The sequence below is a fragment of the Scomber scombrus genome, chromosome 11 (genome assembly GCF_963691925.1).
Source record: "Scomber scombrus chromosome 11, fScoSco1.1, whole genome shotgun sequence".
NCBI lineage: Eukaryota > Metazoa > Chordata > Actinopteri > Scombriformes > Scombridae > Scomber > Scomber scombrus.
Window position 1 is genome coordinate 26,728,379 of NC_084980.1, and position 25,927 is coordinate 26,754,305.

General features: G+C 39.7%; 1 protein-coding gene across 1 annotated transcript in view; it reads left to right on the forward strand.

The window, feature by feature from the left end:
* LOC133991268 (receptor-type tyrosine-protein phosphatase mu-like) overlaps window positions 1-25,927 on the forward strand; it is a 160,752-nt gene that overhangs the window by 83,239 nt on the left and 51,586 nt on the right. The window contains exons 8-15 of the mRNA XM_062429790.1: window positions 890-1,198; window positions 2,660-2,769; window positions 6,628-6,829; window positions 7,680-7,782; window positions 20,112-20,385; window positions 22,963-22,999; window positions 24,079-24,153; window positions 25,692-25,827. Of these exons, the coding sequence (XP_062285774.1) occupies window positions 890-1,198; window positions 2,660-2,769; window positions 6,628-6,829; window positions 7,680-7,782; window positions 20,112-20,385; window positions 22,963-22,999; window positions 24,079-24,153; window positions 25,692-25,827 (1,246 nt within the window). The remainder of the gene's footprint in view (window positions 1-889; window positions 1,199-2,659; window positions 2,770-6,627; window positions 6,830-7,679; window positions 7,783-20,111; window positions 20,386-22,962; window positions 23,000-24,078; window positions 24,154-25,691; window positions 25,828-25,927) is intronic.

Here is a 25,927-nt window from a genome sequence, read left to right on the forward strand (position 1 = left end):
GGGAAATTGAGCCCTGGCTCTTCCTAATAGGTGGTAAAGTGTTAAGTTCCAGAGAAATGGACTGCGAATTTAACCTGGAATGGAAATTGATCCCATTACCTTGTGCTTGGGCTGCTTTCCTCCCGTAGGAAAGGAAAAGGAGAGAGAGAGAGGGAAATAGAAGGGTATAGCAGAGAGAGGAGATGAGGAGAAAGAGGGAAATAGAAATGGGGGAGCCACTGAAAAAGAGATGGGCAGAGAGAGAGGAAATAAAAAAAGAGGAATGGAGAGAAGGAAGGCGAAAGAGAGAGAGAAAGTTGAAGAGAAAAGGCAAGGAGAGACAGCGTATGTGGTTAGAGGTGATAGCATGGCAGTGGGGGTTGTGTCCTGCCTGGATTGACAGGCTGGCTGACTCTCTATCAGTGTGGTGCTAATAGCTGACCGCCACTGGGCGAGATGGAAAAAGGCAGAGGACAAGGTAGAAGGAGCACAGGAACGGCACGCTCTGAAGGGATGATACACCTCCTGCTGAGGGGTTTCCACCAGCAGACCTGTGGTGTCTTGGTGTGTGCAGCTGCTGTGAGACCAAGTTAGCAACGGTGACGGGATGTGGCAATGCTCGGTATCAGGCTGTGGCTTTGAAATTTAAAAAATATTTTCTGGAAATATGAACTCCAAACAGTAGAAATAGTATTTAAATCTGGGGGAAAATGTATTCACAGAGTCTTAAGTGTTATGAAAAATCTTGTAGGGGAACACCATCTTCTCTGTGCCCTAGCATAGACCTCAGTAATATCCTTGAATTTTTTTTTTTATTGAAACTATCTCGCACTACCTGCCATTTTTTGTTTGTCCTAATTGATTATTTTTATGTATGCTCACACTCCTCTCCTTCTGTCCTTCTCGCCAGAGCCCATGCACGGCCCCCGGAAGCTGGAGGTGGTGGACATCCAATCCAAACAGGTGACGGTGCGTTGGGAGCCTGTAGGCTACAACGTGACCCGCTGCCACAGCTACAACTTGACCGTCCAGTACCGCTCCAGGGTGGGCGGAAAAGACGAGACCCGGGAGGAAGTTTGTTATGACACCCAAAGCCGCGATCCTCAGCACACCATCCACAACTTGACGCCTTTCACCAACCTCAGTGTCAAGCTGGTGTTGCGTAACCTGGAGGGTGTTAAGGAGAGCACTGAGCTGGAAGTTCAGACTGATGAGGATGGTAAGTGTCATGCAGGTTTTACACATGGTGCTGATAAAGTAGCCTTAGATCAGATATCTTTAGGGGTAAAAAGAGCAAATAGCTACACAACCACCTAACCAAACATACATATATACTCAAAAAATAAATAAGCGAGAGAGTGAGAGATTTTTTTTATAAATGAAATAAGCAAGAACCACAACTGCTATATTAAAAATAATCACAATTGCAAAAGCAGGCAATCTGATAAAATTAGCTTATCTGACATCAAGGTCATGAAAATATGTACTAATGATCTGTAATGACAGCAGTAGCAAACACCAATCCATCAAAACTGTCAAAAAATGAGAATTTAATGTAGAATATGCACATAATTTCACTTTTCATCTTGCAGTAAGTAAGTTCTTCCAAAAGTGCCTCTTTCCAAAAGTGCCTTATTTTAGCCATTTAAATATTACTGTTTATTGTGACTTCTGACCTTTTAGTTCTTCAGCATTATTGTAACCTGATCACAAGCTCGCACTAAGGACGAGTTTGGGGAATTTCCAAATATTTTTCACAGGAGAACAGGAGTCATACAGCAAACCTTTGTTTGGTATAGTTGTTTCACCTCCTTCAGAGATGAAAGAGCTACTCTGTTGCTTCACCAGACACAGGAAATGAACTCTAAAGAAGTCTCAAGGAACCCCGGCCGCTAGATAACAAACAGGCTCAGCTGACGAAAAAAGAGAGTCTTGTCATGTCTGGCTCAGATATCTCTGGTTGGGAACTTGAAAGTGGCAACTGTTTCTCACTATCTGACTGCTCTGTGTATGATGTGTCTGTGGATCTGTGTGTTTAGGATCCCATGGGAACAAGTGTACAGACGGGCGTAGCAGTAGTTGCATTCTTGAAGATAAATCTTGGGGAGGAAAAAAAAAAAAAGACATCTCCATGTCATTCTGTTATCGCTTACAAAATGAAACCAATTCACATGAGGGGTTAAAGGACCAAGATCTCATTGGCAGTATATATCAGCACAAGAAAATATTGCAGAAAGATTATGATTCCCACTATTCCCACGGGGTTGCTAGTTCATCTTTGTTTGCAACACATTTTTTTATCTGTGCAAAAAGTGTTCTGTTGTGCTGTAACACATCGTATCAAGGTGTGTGTTTTGAGTGACAATGACTTCAAATACTCATGCATATTTCTATTAATGTGTTTGACTTTGGCTCATGGCCATTTGTGCACTGCAGGACCTCAAAAAAGCACTTTTATTGATTGTTTTATGCACATCAGCATGAGTTAGATCATCACAGAAAAAGAATAAAGTTGCAAAAATAGGAACAGCCTTCATCCGATTTATTACTTACAACATTTGACTTGACAAACATGCATAGCCGAAGGGAAGAAATATCTTTAAATAAGTATAAATGGAAATCCGACTACGTTTAGCCTACCTTTAAAATGAGTCCTCCTCTTTGTGGTCTTTTCCCACAGTGCCAGGGGCCATTCCTCTGGAGTCCATTCAGGGCAGCGCTTATGAGGAGAAGATCATCCTGAAGTGGAGAGAACCTGCTCAGACCTATGGGATCATCATACAGTATGAGGTACACGAGCGCCAGGGTTATCAAAATGTAACAGATATTGATCACACTCTTCAGAGCAGAAAACAGACTTTGTTCCAATATTACACTCTTTTTTTCCCTCCTCCTCCTCTCTATGGATTGTGTGCATTTATTTTGCTCTTTTTTTTTACACAGTTGTGATGAGCAGCAGTTCACAGACTTGCCAAAAATGTTCAAATAGTTCACTTCAGTTTTCTTGTGTTAGGGTTTAGAAATTAGGTACATCTGCAAGATTGCCAGTTAAACCAGGCTTACTTCAGAAAACTGTGTTCAACAAAGAGCAGGTTTAGAATGAGGTTTGAATTTACCGTGTTACCATGGAAACTAATCAATCCATACTAACCTGGGTTTGGTCATGTTTTCATGTTTAGGTTAACCTCAGGCTTTAACATAACATCAAAATCTTCCAACCACAGTCAAATTTGAATTTCAAAATAGTAGGTATCTGGAGCTTTTTAGTTAATGCATTCATTCACTATGCTTTATAGTGAAATGTGTGACTCTGTGGCCATAATCATCATATTTACCTCTTTCAGTAGTCTATTCGTGAATGTGCCGTTATCTTTCCTGTTTGATTTTAATTAAGACTTTTTTTAGCAACTTGGAACAGCTTAAACCTGCATCACTTTGTTAGACTCACTTAAGTCAGTCAAGTTCTTTTTAGCCTTTTTCATGAAGTATCATCGTTACTTATCATTTTTCTAGTAGAGAATCAACTGCAAGCCGCTTTGATCTTCTGTCCTGTGACAGATGGACAACCTCTAAAGAAAAACGCTATCTCTGAAGCACACCTCAAACACTCATCACGATTCAGCAGCAAGTAAATGTTGACACAAGGCTCCACACAGCCGCTGCCATCTTTGTCCAGGAGCTGCATTGAGTCCTCAATAAGAGAAACAGTCTCTGCACACACACATACACGATATATACACACATTGATCTTAACCAGCTTAAGGTGGAAGTAATCCTCCAGCCTTTTCCACAGATTGATTCTCCTCTGTTGATTCTCCCTCTTGTCACTGTTTGCTCACGCTTGGTATTTTGACTAGGTTAGCAATCATTGACAAGGCCGTTTCTTATACGAGAAGAGCGGATTGAATTGTAAAAGCAATGCAATCAGGTCCGCTGTATAGGTTGCTCCATCCGCTGCCGTGCCATCAGGTGACCGAGGTGAATGAAATATGAAATAGATATTCTCTCAGCGGCAAAGAGACATTTCCATCATAGCAGGTAAAATCCTGAAATCAGAATCATAACAATGCTGTGTTTATTCAAGCGTGTGTAGTGCAGTGTTGTGTCCTGTCGCAGATGTACAGCACTTAGAGGTGCTAAAGAGTGCAGGAAAACAATATCCATAAAAAGCGGCAGGTTTACCGCACGCTTAATCACTTTGAGAGGAATATGTTTCAGTTGTTTATCTTTTTTAAAATTTCATGGTACAAGTAAAAGCATTCAGAGAAAATGGCGTGGTTTGCATTGCCGTTATGTCAAGTTCACTTATATTTATGCTGAGGCAAATGTATTCCACCTTATAAAATACCCACTCCAGGCTATTATATTCATACGCCACAGCAATTACTTCTCCCTATCTGCGGAAAAGCCTTAACAGTATAGTAATGTGTCTAGTTAAAGTAAGCAATAAGTCACTGGCAATACTGCTATTTCCTTATTTTAATGTATAATAAAGTATCATTAAAGATTTCTCACATTATCATAGCTCTTATTAGAGTAAGATAGACTATTAATATTTATATCACTCTGTTTTAAATAGGGTGACAGATGAGGAGAATCTAGCCAGCCAGCAGCTTGCTCCAGGTGTTTCTCCCTCACATCGCTACAGTAAAACTCAACCCACAATGTATTCTACCTGTACTCCCGAGAAGTTGCTTCTTATAAGTCAGGACCTTGCTTTGATTTGACATTATCAAAGGACTCCAAGTGAAATATGTCTGACAAGCAATGATATCAAAGAGGTTTCTTTTTTTTGACCGGGCTCCGTGAATGCCATTTTATTGGCAACTTTCAGGATAGACTAGAGCCAGCATCTCTGTAAAGGTAGTAGCTTTGTACTCCTTGCTTGTCAGTTATTGCAATTCAATCTCATTGTTAAATTTGGAATAATAATACAAAGGGAAATAGCCACAATTATAACAAATAATTGTATTGGCCATAAACCATAAATAAGATTGGTTAATGCTTATTTCCCTTAAAAGACATACTCTCTATATTATCTGCAGCCATTAAAAATCACTTGAATTTATATTATTAGGACCATAAGAGGGTAAAAGCTCTTATGCAAATAAGATTTCATAAGATTTTATAACAGGAAAGAGTACACAACACATTTATTTGTTCATTGTTCAACATTATTTCATTTGTAAATGTGTCAGATTTTACAGATATGTATATTTTATGTGTTCATGTTATTTGTGACACTTTGACACGTCCCTCCCTCATATAGAAAAATGTCAAACACTGTGTTTTTAAAATGCTTTATGTATCAAGCAATAGTAACGTGCAAGCCCATGTTCATTTGCTAAAAATGTTTCCATTATTTTTTTCCCCCCATCAGTTCTATTATAATTGTAAAAACCTGTCCATGTGCCCAGTGTTGACAAGTAATTTCAAATTCCTCTCCCTGAAATGTTATGATATAGGATTTGGCATCACGGACTTATTTCACAGACAAAGACTAAATGAGAAGGCTTCGAAGCATTTCAAAACTTGATGGACACAAATTATGCAGCACTCCAAACTCCCTTTGTGTTCCATAATTGGAATTATAATGGAGGTTTTCCTTTACGAGCAGAAGCATTTTCTTAAAGTGGGACTTTACAGTTATTCAAAATGGATATTAGTAAAAACACTCACCTTAATGCTTCCCTCCAGAGCTCCCTGTGTTTATTAATGGGGAAGGAATATATTAAGTGTATTTCCTCTCTCCCCGAAAACACAAGCCATCATCGGCATTGGTTGAGAAATATTGCACCACTGTTTATACAGTAAAATCTGATCCGTGCTATGAAACAGCACCTCTCCATAGAACTGTTGTACCTTACTAATTTTGGAAATGTCAGCATAAAGCCTTGTTGACATAAAGTCAGAAGCTCCTACATGAAGTGAGCAGAGAACAAGTGTGCCATTTGGCTTTACTGAGTAGTACAGATGGGATAGAGATAGCAATATAAAGCCTCGGTGGAGGTGTTTCTAATATTTTCGTTCGTGATCATATCATGTTGTTGTTTTACAAAATTCTATTGTCCAAGTAAATGGTAAAAATGTAAAGCTAGTGGCACTGTGAGGCTGTACTTATGAGCTAAATAGTAACATTGACATGCTAACAGCTCACATGTTAACAGTTTACTGAACTTACAATGAGCTGAAGTCTATACATTAATTCATGAATGTTATATGCATTCTTAAATATATTTGCAAAAATGGTGATTTCTTAAATATTCTTTATAGTACTGTTCCATATATTCCATCCATATTGTCCAGCACTAATTGCTCAATAACTATTGCATTGGATTGGAAACAAGCTGGTTATTCAGGAGCAGAGACATAAACATATTCAACATATAAGACTTAAAAGAAATGGCTCAGTAGTCGTGCAGTGGAGGAAGAAACAGGACAATGGGATAAAATGGGATATAAAACCTCGACACAGTGACTACAGTAAATGCTTCAGCTTGCTGAGCCACTTGGATGCCTCCAACATGAAACGTTTTCATTGCATGAATACAAATCCTCCTCAGCTAAAGAGAGCTGAAAGTGGAGTACCAGAAGCCGCTATCAGAATATTAATTTCCTTCCTTCCTTCCTTCCTTCCCTCCTTCCTAGATCTCCTACAAGGCGGTAAGCTCCTTTGACCCCGAGCTGGACCTCTCCAACCAGAGCGGGAAGGTGGTGAAGCTAGGAAACGAGACCACTCACATGTTCACAGGCCTCTACCCAGGCTCTACTTACTCCTTCACCCTGCGCGCCAGCACAGCCAAGGGCTACGGCCCCCCTGTCATCACCCAGTTTACTACGAAGATCTCAGGTCAGCAGGGTCAACAGCACGGCCAGATAGTGTGGGGGTGATATCGAATAAGCGGTATAACACTTAGCCTCGCTGGAGTTCTTTATGTCTAAATGTGTCAATGAAAAATGAACTCGCTTATAAACCCAAGTTATATACTGCTGTTTTTTGAAACTCTCTCTTGTAACTCTCCTGAACTCAATTTTTTTGTCTCAAAGGGTAAATCCTATCCATCTGCTGTGCAAGATAGAAAACAAACCAATAAAAATGTGTGCATGTAGCACCTCATCTCTCTAATAATATATGAGCTCAAATACATGTTTGTTGGGGTTTTTTTTATCACTGAACCAGATAGGTGTTTTAGTGAATTTATTTCAATTATATATGGTCTGGCAATTACATTAGATTTTGCAGAGTTGCCTGATTGGTCGAAGACAAATTGTCCTTTTAGTTTCCATAAACCACGTCTTGTTCTGCTTAATGAAAACTGGGATTGCTTTAGAATATGACCATGAGGCTAGTTGACAATTTTTCTTACTTTCTCCAGTTTCTTTGCTCTGATGTATGTGCACCACTTTGAAGATTTTCTCTCAGACAGATATTGTAGATACTTCTGTGACAGCAGCAAATGTTTCACTCCAGTATTATTGCCGCACTTAATGATTAAATTATGTTGCTATAACGGCAACAGGCGATAAGTGCTCAGTGTAAAAGTGAGAAAGCCTGCTTTACTTTTTTCTCTTTTCTGTCGAGCTGAATGACTCATAAGACAAGAAAAAATGATAAAATCTTGATGTGGACCTAAACTGAACTGTGTTAGCTTCGCTACGAAATGCAGTAAACCCCCTTTTCTGTTTGGTTTTCTTCTTAGCTCCCTCCATGCCGGCGTATGACCAGGAGACCTCTCTGAACCAAACAGACAGCACCGTCACTGTACTGCTTAAACCTGCCCAAAGCAGGGGTGCACCTGTGAGGTAGGCTTTAACATTTAACACTCATACACACACACACACACCCACACACACACAGAAAAAATATGCAGGGTAAAAACAACATAACAGCATATTAAAACACCAGGAATCACCTTCAGCAACAAAAAAAAGTATCAAAGAGCTTGTGTTTATCGATATCCCACAGTGAAGGGAAGTTGCCGAGGAATTCAGTACCTTACTGTACGTATCTCATTTTCTGAGCTTTATTTGTTTGTGGATTTTGATCCTGCGAAAAGGAAGCATAGCCCTTTGAAGATGAGAACAAAGCCCAGTGCAGCGAAGGCTAGCTTCAGGATCTGTTGCCTCTACATGGCTTTTATGTACCAGGCTGCTCACCCTTAGCCACCACGGGCTTCTGGGGAATGAAGGAATTCTGCCCGCTTGACGGCCCATTTATTAGTGATTATTAGGGAAGCATTGCAGCTGTTCTGTTCCCAAGTTGTTGGGCAAAAGTCATTTTGGTTTACCCACGGCTACTGTCGGCTACTGGCAGGAATTCTGTTTGCTTTATTATCTTTTTCTTTTGTCACTATAAAAGTAATACAAGAAAGTGTAGTTAAGAGGAGTTGCTAGTTAAAATGAAAAAATAAGTGTAAAGTAACAGCTGGTTGCATGCTAGTCCGTGGTGGGAAATGGAGATGAGAAAAAAAACAAAGCAAACAAGAACAACTGATCCCCAGCTGTGTTGCTTTTAACTCAGCTGAGGGATCCCTATTAAACATAAAGGGCTCTATTAAATGGGAAGCCAGTGAGGGATCATGTTGCTGATCGTGCACCATTCTGATTGTGGAGGCGGAGTGGGATCTCCATCTTTACATCCATAGTAAAAAGAAAGAACATGTCGACTCCAATGGAAACAAATGCCTTCTGATATGCTAACAATGGGAGTTAGAGATGCACAGTGATTTGACTTGAGCTCTGTTAACCGTTCAGGGTTAACTTGTTCATATGACGAGCACAAACACTTATGCTTGCTGTAAAACTCAATTTTACACTATCAGCTCATCTGAGTCTTTAAAAGATTACAGCCTGGATATCTTTAGTCAGGCTTGTCAACTCATGTTTGCCGTATGTGCAGCTGCCCATATTAATGCCCCAGCGCCGACCGGAGAGGCATGAGCAAGAAAGACAGAGTGATCGTTTTTTAATCTTCTCACAGGTACAATTCAGAAGGCCTTACTCAGGCTGCCATTCTTTTACTGGGCTAATTACAAACCTCTAATTATAATTAAGAGTGTCATGAATCGGAGCTTCCATTAATTAGCATGCTGGGCTCCCTCTTTTGTTTACCATTGGAAGGCATGCTCACTTCACAGCCAGATGAAAGACAGGGATTTGTCTTTGGAGTTATGAACCTTAGTTTGAGATCCACTTCATTGTGTTTCACTGAGCTGAGACATAGCACTAGACAGAGAAACAGAGCACTGATGCTTTACAAACTAAACCTAAAAAAGGCTATTGTCATTTAATCAGTTTTAGATTGAGATAAACTGTTTGCCGAAGCGACTATAATCAATCATTTATATAATAACAATGTATCAAATGACAGTGTGTAATGTAAGAATTGCCACATTGAGTTTCAGCCATAGACTGTATATAAAATGGACGTAACATCCGTGACGTCAACCATTGGTTTGTGGACTGCTGCTTGGAAGCGTATAGTTTCGGATCTGGGCAGCACCATCTTGAAATTTTCTGGTGCATGCCGGGTAAAATAAAAACACGGATTCTACTTATATGGGCATCAGGAGGAGCATGAGGCGCCCTCCTGAACCTGTGAACCAATCAACCTGTCATTCACGACGTAGCCACGCCCTAATGCATACCCTGCTTTATCGTCAAATATAAAATCAGGGAGGCCAAAATGTCCCAAATGAACATCATACTGCATTGAAGAAGGCTTTAAACTAGCGATTGAGACCATAAACACATTTTGAAAACGTTTACTGAGGTTAGAAATCAAGTGAGAAGTTGGTGAATTCTCCATTGACTTGTATAGAGACGGAAGTCCTTTTGACACCAAAACGGTCGCCCCCTGGTGGCCTTTTGATAGAATGCAGTTTTAAGTTACTTCCGCTTTCGCATCATTTCAGAGGACCAGAACTCCCCGCCGGGTTTCAGCTCATTGTGTAACTGTCCAGCCTGTAATTTTACAGTTTTGGGTCACTCTCATCGCTCTCTTGGCATAATTTTCAGCCACAGCAGGCAGCTGTTTTCCTCCTTAAGGCTCTACGAACCCACTGTACACTACCTGCTTAGCAAGAAACAGCAAATAGACACAGTTAGCGACCACCTAGTGAACATACATAGTGGATTTAGCAGCTATAAAGCCGGATATTTCCCTCAGGAGTCAGTAGAGACCAAAAATAGTAAATATTGTACTACATGTATTCAAATGGATGATGATTATCTTGCTCTTGTGTAAATGTGCAACTGTTTGCTAACAAGTTCATTAGATCAACTTTAAAGGTTATGATATGATACGTGCTGTGTTCATAATTGGTTTCCACTGTCTCCATGTGGCCAAAATAAATCAGCTATTGCAGGTTTAATTATTAAATAAAGAGTGATGAATTTGTTTATATAGAGACATTAAGTTTTAAGATGCATATATATTTAATGCGTCTCTCTAGATAATCCATTAAAAAAATTCATCTCCATTCATCAGTGGAGTTCAGTACATGGCGCAACTACACCTCAAAACTAACTGAGGCATCCTTTGATCACAGCAGAGCCTTTCCACATCTAAACTTTGGGGGTTTTCAGGTACACATTTCGCTCCCACCTCTTCACTCCTTTTTGAATCTCACAGGACATAAAGGCCAACGTACCGCCTTCATGTGTGCACCCGACGTCTCGAAAAAATATGAATTGCAAAAGAAAAGGAGGTGGCGGAGGGCAGCAAACAGGAGAGATTATGATGCAGGCCCAAGACGAGGCACTGACAGGCTTTTGAAGGTGTTTTCTTCCTCCACCTCAAGTGACACACCATGCCTTTGAAATTTTAAGGTGACTTTAAAGTAGCTTCCATTCAGAGGGGTTGAGTAAAGCGGCCTGTTGGGATCTGCTGTCTGGCCAATGACGATAAATAAATTCAAGCATCTGAATTTTCCAAGCTCTAAAAAAGTGACAACATCTCTAATCTGTTTTGGGTAAATGCACGACTAAGTGAACTTAACAGTTACGTACATATAAAGTGATGCTTTCCAAAAATGTTCCATGACCTGCAGAACTGGAAAGAGTCCTGAAGTCAAAAACTTAGCTGATCCAGTCAATCTATTGAAGAGTTTGCATTTTGCCAGCCAAGGACTTAACTTTCACACCATAGTTAGATTTAATTTCATACTGCTGCTCATGTAGCAAGAGTGGCCATCACTTTTCTAGAGTAGTGGGTAGCTCATTTTGAAATTGAACACTTTATGAAATCAGTTTTAAAGCCCCTATGAAATAGGGATTTGACAAGGGAGAACGTTGATCCGCAGCACCACGGAGTAGCAGAGCTGCATGAAGCTTGATTTGATAACGCAATCTTGCACGCTGATTGGGTTTGGGAGGTAATAGAGCTCCAGACATTTGAGTTTCAAACAGCAGATGTTTTGCTGTAATACAGGAAGGAGAGCACACTGGAAGATCACACGATAGCGCTGGTTCATAAAAAAAAAAGCAAGACATAACAGATGACAAATGTCCGTTTCACTTCAGCATCCTGCAGTCTTGCTGATGTCAAATCATATTTCAGATAGATCTAGGCAGACATTGTCACTGCTGAGGGAGGCAGTCGATTTTTCATATTTGTTTAATTGCTAATCAGTGTAACATTTCCAACTTGGATTTGGCTTCTAATCTCTGGGGACGACATGCATTGCCGGGAACAATTTTTACCTGAGGGGACACTGTTCCTTTAAGAGGATTAGTGAACTGTCTATCAGTCATGTCGTGTTAAACTAATGTTTGCAATGGCCCTTCGTCAGGGCCAGAATCCGCCTCCTCACTCCGTAGCATCAAAATAAATGTTTACATGTTTCTGCAGAAATAAATGATTTGAGATGCTGCCTTTATCATTCACACCAGTAAATCAGCTCTTCTCCCTTCCCTGCCATAACCTTTGCCTTGAGGAAGCTCACACACATGCACATAAACAGAAAAAGATGTAAAATACACCAGTTTCCAGCATTGGAAGTAGCATATATTGAGGAAAGTGAGTTCCAGTGGAGTTCCTTCCCTGTAGCATCAGATAATCTGTACTCAACCATGGCCTGAAATCAGTTAAGTGATTTTTTACAGTCCTAAAATAAGCACTAACTTTCTTTGATCACGGCATAGCAACCACTAATAGCTGTGCCTAAACGTGACACAACTCGATGCATTTTACGATTTAATGGCGAATGTAATCTATGGCACCTTCTAATTTGTTTGCTTTATAGCTTTTTGGACACCAGGGAAATATAAAGAATAAGAAGACAGAGGCACGGTGGAAGGATGCTGGGTCAGGAGAAGCGTGTTACTTACAACCGCTCTTAAATCAGCCTTATAGGCATATAGAGCCAACCGTTAGCATTAGAGAGAGAGAGACAGTGATTGAAATGCTCCCCATACAGCTTCCCTCATCTACTCAAACAGCCCGGAGTTCTCCCCTATCAGCCCACATGAAAAATAAATCTGAGTTTCAGGTCACAATCCAGTCGATTCCAAGTCAATCCGCCATAATTGGTTGGCGTCACATGGCGGCAGAGCTGAAATCTATCGGGCAGCAAGGCTGGAGGAGGCCTAATTGGTGTCAGCTCAGGTTGCAGCGCTACTGCAGGAATACAGGTCTGTCCTGCCAGGCCCTCCGGCAGACCACTTTTAACAGCTTATACCATTCTTCTCGTACAGCTTTTCTTTTTATTCCTCTTTCTTGCCTTGTCTTTCCATCTTCTGCTCAGGGAGAGAAGTTGAAGATTTCAGCAGTTTTGGAATGAAGTACAATTATGCACATTTAACTGAGGTGTGTGGTGCGTACTGTGGGTTTCCTCCTCTGAGGTGTCCTTTTGATCTGGTATCTGTATGTTTGTGAAGGTTCATTTGAATATTACAGGGAATGGTAACTAATGTTCAACTGAGCCTATTCATCTTTTGTCTAACAGCAACATGAATTGACTCTAGCCCATTGTTAATTGCTAATATTTATTGAAACTTACAGATACATATTTGTCATCAGCATGAATGCAAGTAACTTGCCATTCTCTGGTTTGTATCAGATCAAATGAAACATCAACTATAAAGGATTTTTGTTCTTGCTATCAAGTCATTGTTGTTCAGCTGTTGTTTGTTGTTTTTTGGTGCTCGTTCATGCCACACTAAATCAAGAATATGACTAAATGACTCTGGTCTGTCAAAATGACTCATAATGTAAATTGTGAACTCAGCATGAGGTGACAAGGTGTCATCTGCTCAAAGGCACATTAACATGACAGCAGTAATTGCTGGAAAAAATAAATCCTCGTATTTTCAAATCACCAAACTCGACTCAGTTTTGCATTTTATGAGGTGAAAATAGTAATTCTTCAAACACCAAGGAAGAATGTTTCTTAAATATTTAATAGGCATGCAGCAACTTACTGCTGAAAAATGCTATGAGACCATTAAAGCATGTATTATTGTCTCTATCAACTACAAAGATGAACAAAACAATTTTATTACATTGTAAATTTATTGTGAGCTAGATTTTAACTTCTTGCTGCAGTGGATATTCTGCAGAAGAGATGCAGTGGTTTAGATTTCCACATTACAAGAGTTCTTACCCTTGGAGCCTCATAGCCTTTGGCACTTGGTATTTTGCCTGAGGAAAGGAAACCAGTCCTATTCATACTGTGTCTATCATTAAGTCATGGCACAGCCACATCATCATATCATAAGGAGCCACCCGTTGGGAGCCAGCTTCTTTTTTTTTTTTTTTTTTCACTATCTGCAGATTGATTTGGAATATAAAGTACCCATATGGGCTTAGATATGAGTAACTGTATATTGCTACAGAAAAGTAAAAACAAAATCGTAGTTTACTGTGGCCATAATTCATAAACAACATAACACATTTTCAACTCTAAAATAAAAAATATAGCTAAAGTCAGTCTTTCTTGGGTTATATCCTAAAATAATAATTGTTGTTTATCCATCAAACCTGATGGGTAATATGATTGACAGCAGATATCCCTTTAAATACTGTATTGTCTCACCATAGCTCACATCAGATCTACTGTGTTTTGACTGAGGCCTTCATGCAGCCTCATCACTCATTTTTCTGCTGCTGTGCGGCTACTTAAGTGGCTCCCATGTACCATCTCTTTCTGACCTTTGACCCCTGCTCTCAATAGGAGACAGTAATTAAAGGCTGATTTCTCCTGCAGACTCTCACTAGGATTAAATATTTCATCACCTCCCAACCCAGCTCTAAATGGGAGAGCTCTGAGGAATTTGGACACACCCACTGAGAGCAAAGGGGGATTTTCTAATGACACTGTGAGCACCTTATGATAAACTATAGGGTTAAAGAGCACATGCTATACACACAAGGGGACACTTAATCACCCAGTACCGACCGCAGGTAACAATTGATCATCTCCAGGGCTGCTTGTACTACAACTGTACAGTTTAATTAATTTATTTTACTTTTATTGTTTATTTTTACAGGAACAGCAATCAATTAAGAGTCATTGCTCCATAGTTAGCTAGCAGGATTTACTGAGTTATTGATCAAAGCTGTGAGATACATGCAAACTTTTTTGCATACATTACGGGTCAGGCATGAATTAGCTAGCCAATCCGACACCAAAATCACAGTATCATTAGCATACATTTGGATGTTAACATCTGGACATTCTTGAGGAAGATTATTTATATATATATATATATGCAAATAAGGAACACTTATTACTCAGTCTTCTGCATTGTTTCCTCTTATTTAAGTAGGATTCAATTCAGGTCAGCGCATTGACAGATACATTACATTTAGAGAATTTTAAAAGTAAAACGTTATGATTAACTGGGTCAAATGTGTTCTCCAAATCTAAAAATATGGCTATCATATTATTATGATAACCTTTGATTTGTCCAAAAAACAAAAAAGCAAATAGCAAAGCATTTCTGTCAAATGATGCTTTTGGAAACCACATTGCACTGGGCGTAGAGTAAATTCACCTTCATCTTACTGATTTTGTTAAATGGTGTCATGACAGTTTCCTTGATCTAAATGTCTATAAAACCAAAGAACTCTTGGTGGACTTTAGAAATAACAAGACTACTCCTTTGGCTAGTGTTATTCATGGTGAAGATGTTGATATAGTGGATACTTACAAATATCTGGGCACTATATTTGACTCCCGTCTCAGATTTGATATAAACGCTGAGGCAATCGTAAAAAAAAGGGTCAGCAAGAACCCACTTATTGCGGAAGTTGAACTATTTTAACGTGTCGAAACCCATCTTGTGTACTGTGTACCTGTCATACACTGAGAGCCTGTTAACTTTTCTTTTGTTTGCTGGTTTGGCGGTTTGTCTGTGAAAGACAAAAAGTGTCTTGGCAATGTGGTCAAAGTCTGTTCAAAAATGATTGGAGTGAAGTTGACTGATCTAAACTCTCTCTGGGAGCGTCGGGTCCTCCAGAAAGCAGTAAGTATCATTAACAGCGAGCATGCTCTATCCAAAGAATTTACATTAATGACGTCAGGGCGGCGTTACTTGCCCCCACACAGAAAGACAAACCGCTACTCCAGTTCATTCATTCCCTCTGCCATTAAGCTGCTGAATGCAGAATAAATTTCTTTTTTCTTTTCCTTGGTGCCTGGCACAGTCCTTTGCACTAACCCTTAGGGCTCTTATATGTGTATATATATATATATATATATATATGTTATTTATGTATATTTTGTGTGCAAGGAACCTTGGCACTTCACTTTGCACTTGCACTTTGCACTTTATTCAGAGCAACACTTTTGTGCAATATTCTCAAGCACTTTATTCAGCTGTTTCTTATTCAGCTGTATTAGTATAGTATTGTGTGGTATTGTATTTTATTTCCCCACTGGTCATTTATCGCCTCCTCTGATATTGTTGTGTAGGAATGAATGTTGTTGATTATTGTTTGTTTATGTGAGGTTGGGCTTGTAGAAACTGAATTGCCGCTCAGGATCAATAAATCTGAATCTGAATCTAGATGAGAGACTAGCTGATTACAAACTACATTTTATGGGGTGGTTATAGTTTTTTTCACATGATTCAAAGACAGAAGGTCACTACTGCTATCTTACAGGAGGAAGAAAAATAAGAGTATGTTACTGTTAGATTTATCAGATGAAGAAATCTTACATAGTTTTGATTCATGATTTCAAAAAAATCTTGCATCAATATCAAAGGCATCCTTTGACCTTTTCATGCACTCAGGTGTTTTCATTACTATAAGTTCTTAGACATTTTCAATCGGGAAAATGCGGAATTCATTATTTGCAGGTTCAAAAACACTCAATCTTATACCAAAATGTTTGGCCAAATACTGTACTGAATCTACAAAGAATAAATTAAAGATTGAAGCTATTTGTTCATCTTCTATCACTTTTGATTGTTCCTATATTACCAATTTTGATTCGATTTATCCTCATCCGTCATCCTTGTTTTCCCAAATTAATTGAGTATTTCCCTTAGACTCATTTATTAGTTTGTTCTTTTACTCACTTGTTTCGCAAATCCTGTGGTAATCCAGATTCAAGAACTGCCTTTAAATCTATCTGTTTCGTTCAACTCCAAAAATGCTAATTTAACCATGGTAGATTATGCAAGCTTGATACCCCACTTGACAATTCACCTCACCCACTGACTCCAGCCCATTCCAGTCCAGCTGCTCTAATTTGTTCTCAAATGGACTGGAAAGTGGAATGGAAAGTTTTTGGGTCTGATATTATGACATTTGAGTGAGATTATACTGATCTGATATATGTTTTCCTGTTTGCTTAATCTGACCGGTTTCTATTAAAATCACCTAATACAATTCATTCAGTCTTGGTATCAATTTCTTGTAGTTGGATTTCAGCTTATCATTAAAAATGTTTTATTAGAATAAGGAGCTTGGTATATACCAACAGCATTAAAAGACATACAAGGAGACAATACAATACAGACAGCAATGCTGATGTACTTTTACACATTTAAAATTATCTCTACAACATACAAGAGAACTCCTGCTTCTCTTGCTTCATTTTCTATCCTTCTTAACAACACGATACCCAGGTATAACAAAAGCAGTCCTTGGAGAAGACACTTACAGTATTTAACCATGACAGAAAATCCAAGTTCAAATCAATCAAACCAAACCTTCAACCTGCTCAGTCATTGACACAATGCGTCTGATATTCAGATATCTGCCAAGCAATTATTTCGGTTTTATTCATTTGCCACACAAAGAATTCATATTTCCTTTTAATTGCCGTTCTATTGAGATGTTCCTTGTGTGTACAATCACCTCGGTTGAATATTATGTTTAGCAGGTCTGCATTAGAGATTGCAGATTCAGTAGCGTTTACAATCTCAGGTTTCTATCACAGCGACTTTTGTTCCCCATTGCAAGCTGGCCCCGGATTGTAATGAATGTTACCTGCCAGTAGTATCAAGTAACATCACCGTAGCAACCTCTAGTTTGGACGAGGAGATATCATTGTAGATCCTTCCCAGGCAAGAGTTGGTATATTGGCTTTTCAATTACTCAGCATTACGGAACATTTGGTTTAACTCCATTGAATGAAGTTAACATAGTCAGTTTGCAGAGTACCAACCAGGCGGGGCGTTCCGGTCCTCTGAAATGATGCCAACGCGGAAGTAACTTAAAACTGCATTCTATCAAAAGGCCACCAGGGGGCGACCGTTTTGGTGTCAAAAGGACTTCCGTCTCTATACAAGTAAATGGAGAATTCACCAAATTCTCACATGATTTTTAACCTCAGTAAACGTTTTCAAAATGTGTTTATGGTCTCAATCGCTAGTTTAAAGCCTTCTTCAATGCAGTATGATGTTCATTTGGGACATTTTGGCCTCCCTGATTTTATATTTGACGATAAAGCAGGGTATGCATTAGGGCGTGGCTACGTCGTGATTGACAGGTTGATTGGTTCACAGGTTCAGGAGGGCGCCTCATGCTCCTCCTGATGCCCATATAAGTAGAATCACTGTTTTTATTTTTCCCGGCATGCACCGGAAATTTTCAAGATGGCGCTGCACAGATCCGAAACTATTTGCTTCCAAGCAGCAGTCCACAAACCAATGGGTCACGTCACGGATGTTACGTCCATTTCTTATATACAGTCTATGGTACCAATACTTTGGCTGGCTTGGCAACAATGCCACGATAGGCAGTAAGAGAGTTAAGAAGAAGTTGACCATGCTGCCTCTGTGTACCAAATCTCCAATACATTGCCTTAGTTTGGCCCTGGGCTTTGTTTGGGGGTTTGGTTCTTAACAAAAAAAACATCTTATTGAGTTTTGTCTTGAATTTGACTTGGCAAACTCCTGCAGTACATGTCTTGCTGCCAGTATGTATCACCATCTTTAATCTCTTGAAGAACTACTTGAAGATTACAGCCACTTCAGTACAGATTTGTTTGCCAGTGCATTTATAAGTACTTGTTATTTTAAAAATGTGGCCTAATGGAAAACATCCAGGGTCATCCAAGCTCTGCATCTGTTGTTACTTTTGTATGACATGACACACTTGTATGATGGATCAATACTTCATAATAATTGAAATAGATGCTTGAAAAATAATCTTTTAAATTGGTGACTGTTTTTTTTATTTTCTTCTATTTACAAGGGGAGAAGGATAGAAAGATTGATACATATTACATAAATACATATTGTGTGTAAAGGTGAGGGATGGGCCATGAGATGACATTTGAAGGTTCACTGTAGAGCGTCGTTGGAAACAAACAAAAGCTTCTTTTACTTTCAGTGTTATCAAAAACCCACTTGTGTGCATCCTCGAGGTCTAACGAACCTTTTCAAATAATTGTTTTGCTCGTTCAACATTTGCAGAAAAGATTCTTGGAAAATTGTAAATTGTGCCATGTTTACATCTGGACATACTTCACTCTTTATTTCACTCTTTTCAGGCAAGTTGCCACACCAACAGTCTATCACAACATTGCTCCTTAGTGATACTATTGGTTGAAACTCCACAAGGTTCATTCCTTTAATTAATATGTTGTTCAACAATGCAAATTATTGATTAATTATTTAATTTATTAATGGGATAAATAGTGCTTAAATCAGAAATGAGGAAGTTTTCCAAAACTGGAGAGTACAGGAACACATTCATTCATTCATTTTTTTCATATATTCATTAATTGAGCATTGTAACTTTTCTCCCTTTTTTGTAATAATAACTTGTTTGCATGACTCTTTTGGAAATGGAACACTTGTCCCCAATCATGGCTGGTTATTCTCCGTGGCAGCTGTAAACAGACTCTTTGTCACTCAGCGACTCAATAGATTTAACAGGCGGATGCGAGATGCATACTAACATGAACGTCTATGAGACAGTCTGTCTGCCCCTCAAGCTAAGTGGCCGGCTCAGAGACAATGTCATCTCTGTCAGAGACACACAAGGCTGCAGTTTGATCTAGCTAAACACTAGGCTCGGATGGAGAGGAAATAGAAAGTACCGTTAACCTTTTCATTTGGTGAATAATGAAAAAGCAAATAACGTCAGGCTCTGTCCTGTGTCACTGTTCATTTCTCTTACACTGTCTTTTTGAGTCATTCCTGTTCACTTAGCCTGCAGCTTGTTTGCTAACTTGTATACAACAAAATAAATCACACTAAAGTTTCAAAATGTACTTTTCAGTAGAATCTCATCTTAGTTTCTATTGACTTTAGATGCAAAGGAAAAGAAAAATAAGAATGTTTGCACACATTTTTAGACATGTATTTACACATTATACAGCTACTAATATGAAAGCATATAAGAGATATACATTATAATATTCTACTGTATATTCTAGTACTACATTTTAAACCTTTTATGAACAACCTTGAAAAGGCTGACTGAAAAATGCGTTATCCTTTCCATAAATCTCTCCCATCTCATATTTAAATAAAGAATCATTTCTTGGGACTTGATGTACTCTGAGATTTAGAGCTTTGCAACATGCATTCCTGTGCCATTCATTAAGAGGCCATTTTCACACTTAAAAAATGCTAACAGACAAAATAAAGAATTGCCAGCAGCGTTCTACCAGTGCCTGGTTGGCCCGTTTGAGTCTGTAAATCCTGTTTGTTTCCTGTGTTTGCAGCGCCTACCAGGTGGTGGTGGAGGAGGAACGTCCACGCAGAGCACGCGGCACAGCAGAAATCCTGCGCTGTTACCCGGTTCCCATTCACTTCCAGAACGCCACGCTCCTAAACTCCCAGTACTACTTCACTGCTCAGTTCCCTGCTGCTGGCATCCACTCGCCTCAGCCCTTCACTGTCGGGGACAACAAGACCTATAATGGCTACTGGAATGCCCCTCTGCTGCCCCAGAAGAGCTACAGCATCTATTATCAGGCTGTCAGCACAGCCAACGGGGTGGGTGTTTCACAGGTTTTTATTTTATTCATGCAACTTCAGTTAATTTAACATGAAAGCTATGACATGACTCCAAATTAGATTTTTGGATAATTCGGGCCAGTTTGTGTTAGCTTCATAACCAGCGTACTTACAGTAAGTACAATTTTGAGGTGCTTGCAGGCAAGTTTTTTCCATTACTCCCTTTATACTTCTACTCTACAACATTTCAGAGGGAAATATGTTTGAATTTTGATATGTTAAAATAATACTTTTTACTCCACTATATGCAGTATATTTGACAATCACTTTTTACCTTTACTAATACTTTTAAGTGCATTTTACTGATAACACTTCTGTATTTATAACATGTGGAAGACTAAACTTGCAATAGAGTAATTTTACATTATAGTATTATTACTTTCACTTACATAAAAACAGGCAAACAATGACATTGATGCGTTCAACATCCTCTGAATTATATGTTGTGTGCTGCATGCCAGGTTCACATTTTATAGTTTGACAGCATGTCTTACAGTACAGTGCCTTGCTAATAAGTATACACAGTACAGTGTCTCAATTCAGCAGCTAGGTAATTACATTTGTATAGCCTGTGCAGACACTAATTTGTGTACTTGATTTAATTAACTACAAGCGTGAAGATCAGAAAATACCCTACTTAAAGGTCATTTAAATTGAATGTGGGATGTGAAAGTATTTTTATAGGTCTCTAGTTTAGTTGTGTAAGAAAACTTGCTGTAACCATACCATATATTATAGTTATCGCACACCTCTAAGAGTGCTGAATATTATAGTAGGTTTAATGACAATGAAAGGCTGACTGGAACTGAGGTGGAAGAGGGTAGAAATTGTAGCCTCTGCATTTTAACTGTGCACACAGACACATACACAAACTTGCACAGTTGCATGTAGCCTCTGATAGATGTAGCAGTACTCTGGTGGAGTGTACCAGCAGCATCGTCTGCACTCTTAATAGGCTATAGCAGGGTCAGCCTTAGAATGCAGAGCTCCATACCGTCACATGCTCTCTCCCTCCATTACCGTGGCCCTGTTCTCCTGCCTTTTCCAATGGAGCTTTATGCCAAATGCCAGACAAGCCTTTGATCAACAGCATTTAAGAGAGGCGGTCGTCCCAGCGGCAGTTAAGTGTGGGAGGCAAGCAACAACAACAGGGTTACCGATCGTACAGGTCACAGCCTCTGTCATCAAGTGGCACTTGGCAGGGCCCTCCCTCTATGGAGCTCACAGCAGACAGCTCAATGGCAATTTCAAGAGCCCCAACGATTGTGGTCCTGAATGAGAATCACCATAAACAGCCTCCTTGAGAAACACCAGCACGTCTTTAAAGAGGCAATAGAAATAACATGTGACGCAGGGCTGAATCCAATTAGCAAGTTTGCTCTCGAGAGTGAAGCATTTGCAATCTGAAACTTTCCAGGGTGAATTGGTTAGAGGTATGAATCAGCTGATAGCACTTTCCCTTGAACAGGCAAAATGAAAGAACATAATGTAGAGTCCCTTGTTGAGATAATATTAAGCTCTGTCTACGTGAGAGAGACAGTTCTGACATTATTTTTTTTTATTCAGTGTTTTGATTTACATTGGCAAAATGCACTCTCTTTCATTAAGCCATCACTGTCAATAGATAGCACAGCAAGCTTTAATTAATATCCAATGATGTTGGCATGAATTGTTTAGTCCTTTTAAACAAAATTAGCACTTAGAGAAGGTGAGTGCCATCCATACCTAGATTTTTTTTTTAGCCTTCTATTCAAAGGAAAATCTAATATGACTTTCTCGTGATGGTGCCTTTAACAAAAGGCCCATCTGACAGCTTAAAAGCGGTAATGTGAATGCATACGCACCCAGGATCACATGAGTGTTAACATTTTTTTTTTTTTTTTTTTGTCCTTCTCTCTTCTCTTCATTATGCCTCTCATGGCCTCTCCCATGTGTGCTCATTGTTCATTGGACAGCTTGGCTGGGTCAAACACAGGGACACAACACTCATGTCTTTTGTGTTGTATTACTTATTGCTGCCGTGTTCCAGTCTGTGTCCTTTTTCCTTTTTCACCAGACCATTGTTGACAACAAACTTCTCTCCCAACAGCAAGAACAGAGTTTTTTTTTTTTATGTAGTTGAAGGCTGTTGTCAGACCTGAAACTCTATTACATATTCAGAAAGGCTCCCTGATGTGTCATTTTGGAGCCCTGCATGCTGGGTTGGTTTCGCCTGTCACAGGGCTCTGGTTTCTCCACAGTGGCTGACCACCTTGAGCCTTAGGCCGCCGACAGATCGCTGTTGGCTGACAAATCAGCAGCTCAGCACCACTAATCTGTGCTGTGGGCCCTCTCCCCTAACTGCGTTTTGTGTCACAGTCATTGAGCTCAACAGATGATAGGGGACAGCGTGGAACTGGCCGAGCTGTTTTGTTGTAACCATTGGTTCTTAGATAGGTGTTGTTGCCACCGTAAGTGTGTGTCTTTGTGTGTGTGTGTCTCTTGTCTGTGCGTGTGTGTTATAACAATCTCTGATTCTCTCTAACCCTTCCTCGTGTTATTTATCTGTTTGTGCAGGAGACCAAGATCGACTGCGTTCGAGTAGCCACCAAAGGTAGGACTACATCACTTATTTCTTATTGTGTGTGGGTGTGTGTGTGTGTGTGTGTGTTTGTGTGTGTGTGTGTGTGTGTGTGTGTGTGTGTATGTGTGTGTGTGTGTGTGTGCCACATGTTGTTCCTAACATCACTTGCATATGATTCATAAAAAACTAACAAATTTAACAAAGTTCTAAAAAGATGCATTAAATTTGATATAGATACACATTACAGCATTCACATAGCGCTATTCCACCTTAACAGACAAAATTCTTTACAACGTGCCTCTCATTTAACCATTTACACACACTCTCACACTCCAATGATGGTTGAGGGTGCTGGCCTGCCCATCAGGAGCAACTTGGAGTTCAGTGTCTTGCTCAGCTCTGCAGCATTTGAGCCAGGGAATAAACTACCAACATTGTGATTAATGGATCGCCTGCTCTAGAGCCGCTTTTGCTGTTAAAAGGCAAAAAATGCGTGATTTGGTTTTCACATGAATTCGGTCAATAGATTGATGAAGAACATGTGTTTTTCCATGACAGCCTCTGTGCCCACTGAGGCCTGTGGGTACTTAGCTATGCTGCCTTTACATCCTGTTCCACACATTAAGGGTGATGAAGTCGAAGCGCCATTGATCCAAGAGCAGAATTGATAAGGCCAGAGGGAGCCCTAGTCACACTCCATTCTGGGCCGTGGGAGGTCCTGTCACATGCCCCGACAATCTCGTATATTGTGGATTCGCAGGCAGTTCCACTATGGATTTCTTGTGAAGATATCTCCATCTACATGGCTCAATAGGCTGAAGTCAAATAGCACATACTAGAAGAATCATAGGAGTCATTTATAACCTATAGGGCGACATTTTAATGCACTACATTTAAGTTATAGCGATATAAACTTGTGTGTAATTGTCATTCGTGCTAACCGTGCTAAACAAATTTGAAGTGCTTTCTAATAATGTGGATGTCGTTCTGTGCTTCAATGTTGCATGATTACTGGAACTGTTGGTATGGCTGTTTTTGGCTTCAGTGTGGCCTTTCTCTCTCTGTCTCTCTCTACTGCATGCCAACCTGGATCGACTGACTATACTCAGCCGCCATACTCGTGACTCAGCTCACAACTCCCTACATCCGCATCGCCCCAGCAGCCGGCGACAACCAACTAACAGGTCAGACACGTAGCTTTCTGCACTTTCTCTGACCATCTCAGGTATTATCTCCAGAGTTTTAGCCACTATGTGTTTAATGTGGCGACCATACTGACAATTTCCTCAACAGGAAAACAAACAAATGAAATATTGCATGTGTGTGGTTTTGATTATTGTCTTGCTATTTGCATAGAATAAGTGTGATTAAATCAAAGACGTGCAGACATTGTCTTCTACCTTCATCTTCTCAGCATTACTGGACATGAAAGACCTGTTTGAGGTGCGATTGTCATTTGATGTGTCAATGTTGGAGATTTCTGACAGGAGTTAATCCCCTTTCATGAATATTTCTCATTATTTCTGGGAGATTAAGTTTTGGGTGGTGTTGGTCGCTGCAGTTGTGACAACTGTAAACACACAAAAGGATGGTAAAGTGCTCACTGTGCAGATCTGGAGAATTTCCAAGAGTATAGCAACAATTAAAATTCAGCTTACTTGTTATGAAGTTGCAGTGAGAATCTCAAATTATCTTAGACTGGAACTGAAGAATATTGACTTGTGGCAGTGAACATACAGCACTCACAGCTCAAATGGGGATTTGTCACCGACAACATTTCTGTTAAGATTAGCCTGTAACAGTATATTTGGACAAAATCAGCTCCATCGGTCCAGACATGATTGAGTAATTGTTAATATGTTGTCCTCTACCGTTCCATCTTAAAAAAAACACGTATATCAAAATAAAGGCCTGGCGGGTTGATAACAGCATACCAGAGCAAGAACAATATGTCACAACAATCAGCCCAGGATGGATATTTACCTTTTTGATAGCGACAGAAAATGGCAGCGCTGAGAAGCGAAGGAAGCCCGCTCTAACAGATTTGTCTGACATAACAATTTATCATTCTAAATTTACCCCTGGTGACAAGGAATAATGGTGTTGTTCAGGTGGACAGTTGTGATTCCAGCAACGTTGCCATCCTCAGAGTACTTCTTATCACTTCCCAGGGAGCAGATGCTGTTAAAACAAGCTGCTTTTTTCCCCCTCTCCCTCTCTATTTGTTTCTCTTGTTGTTGGCTATCTCCTCCCGAGCTGATATTTAATGTTTTGGTTATTTCAGGCTTTTTTATCTTCTTGGGTATTATCTTTCCCGCCCCACATTTTACATTTTTCTGCAGCCCAGAAACCATTTGGCCCAAACATGATTAACCAAGGGTAAAGATGGTGCACACTTATCTCTCTCAGTATAGCTTGATCCACACAGCGCTGATGTGCACTAAGGAAGGAGCTAAAGGTGGAGTCTTCAAACTAGAATAAGAATAAACATTACTCTGAGCCAATAAATGTGTATTGATATTTATGGTCCACAAAATGCCATAAAAGACCAGCATATTGATTAATCCACCTCAGCCCTCCATGCAGTCAAATCAATGAGAGAAAAAAGTATAGATGTGGTTTGGTTGAACAATAGAAAGTGTTTTTTTTTTAACATCGGATTCATTCAGCCTTATTATTTACACTTTCTGTTTGATTTTTATGCAATTGGATATGTATTCAGGAGCAGCCACTCACAAACCTGATGCTGTGGAGCCAGAAAAACAAACAGATCATACGGTGAAGATTGCTGGGGTCATCGCTGGCATCCTCCTCTTTGTCATCATCTTCTTGGGAGTGGTACTCCTCATGAAAAAAAGGTAAGCATGGTTTATTTCTTTTTATTTGTTGAAATAATACGTCAGATTTGTGGAAGGGGTTGAAGTTACTTGCCGAGCGCGCACAGAGAAGTAGTTTCTG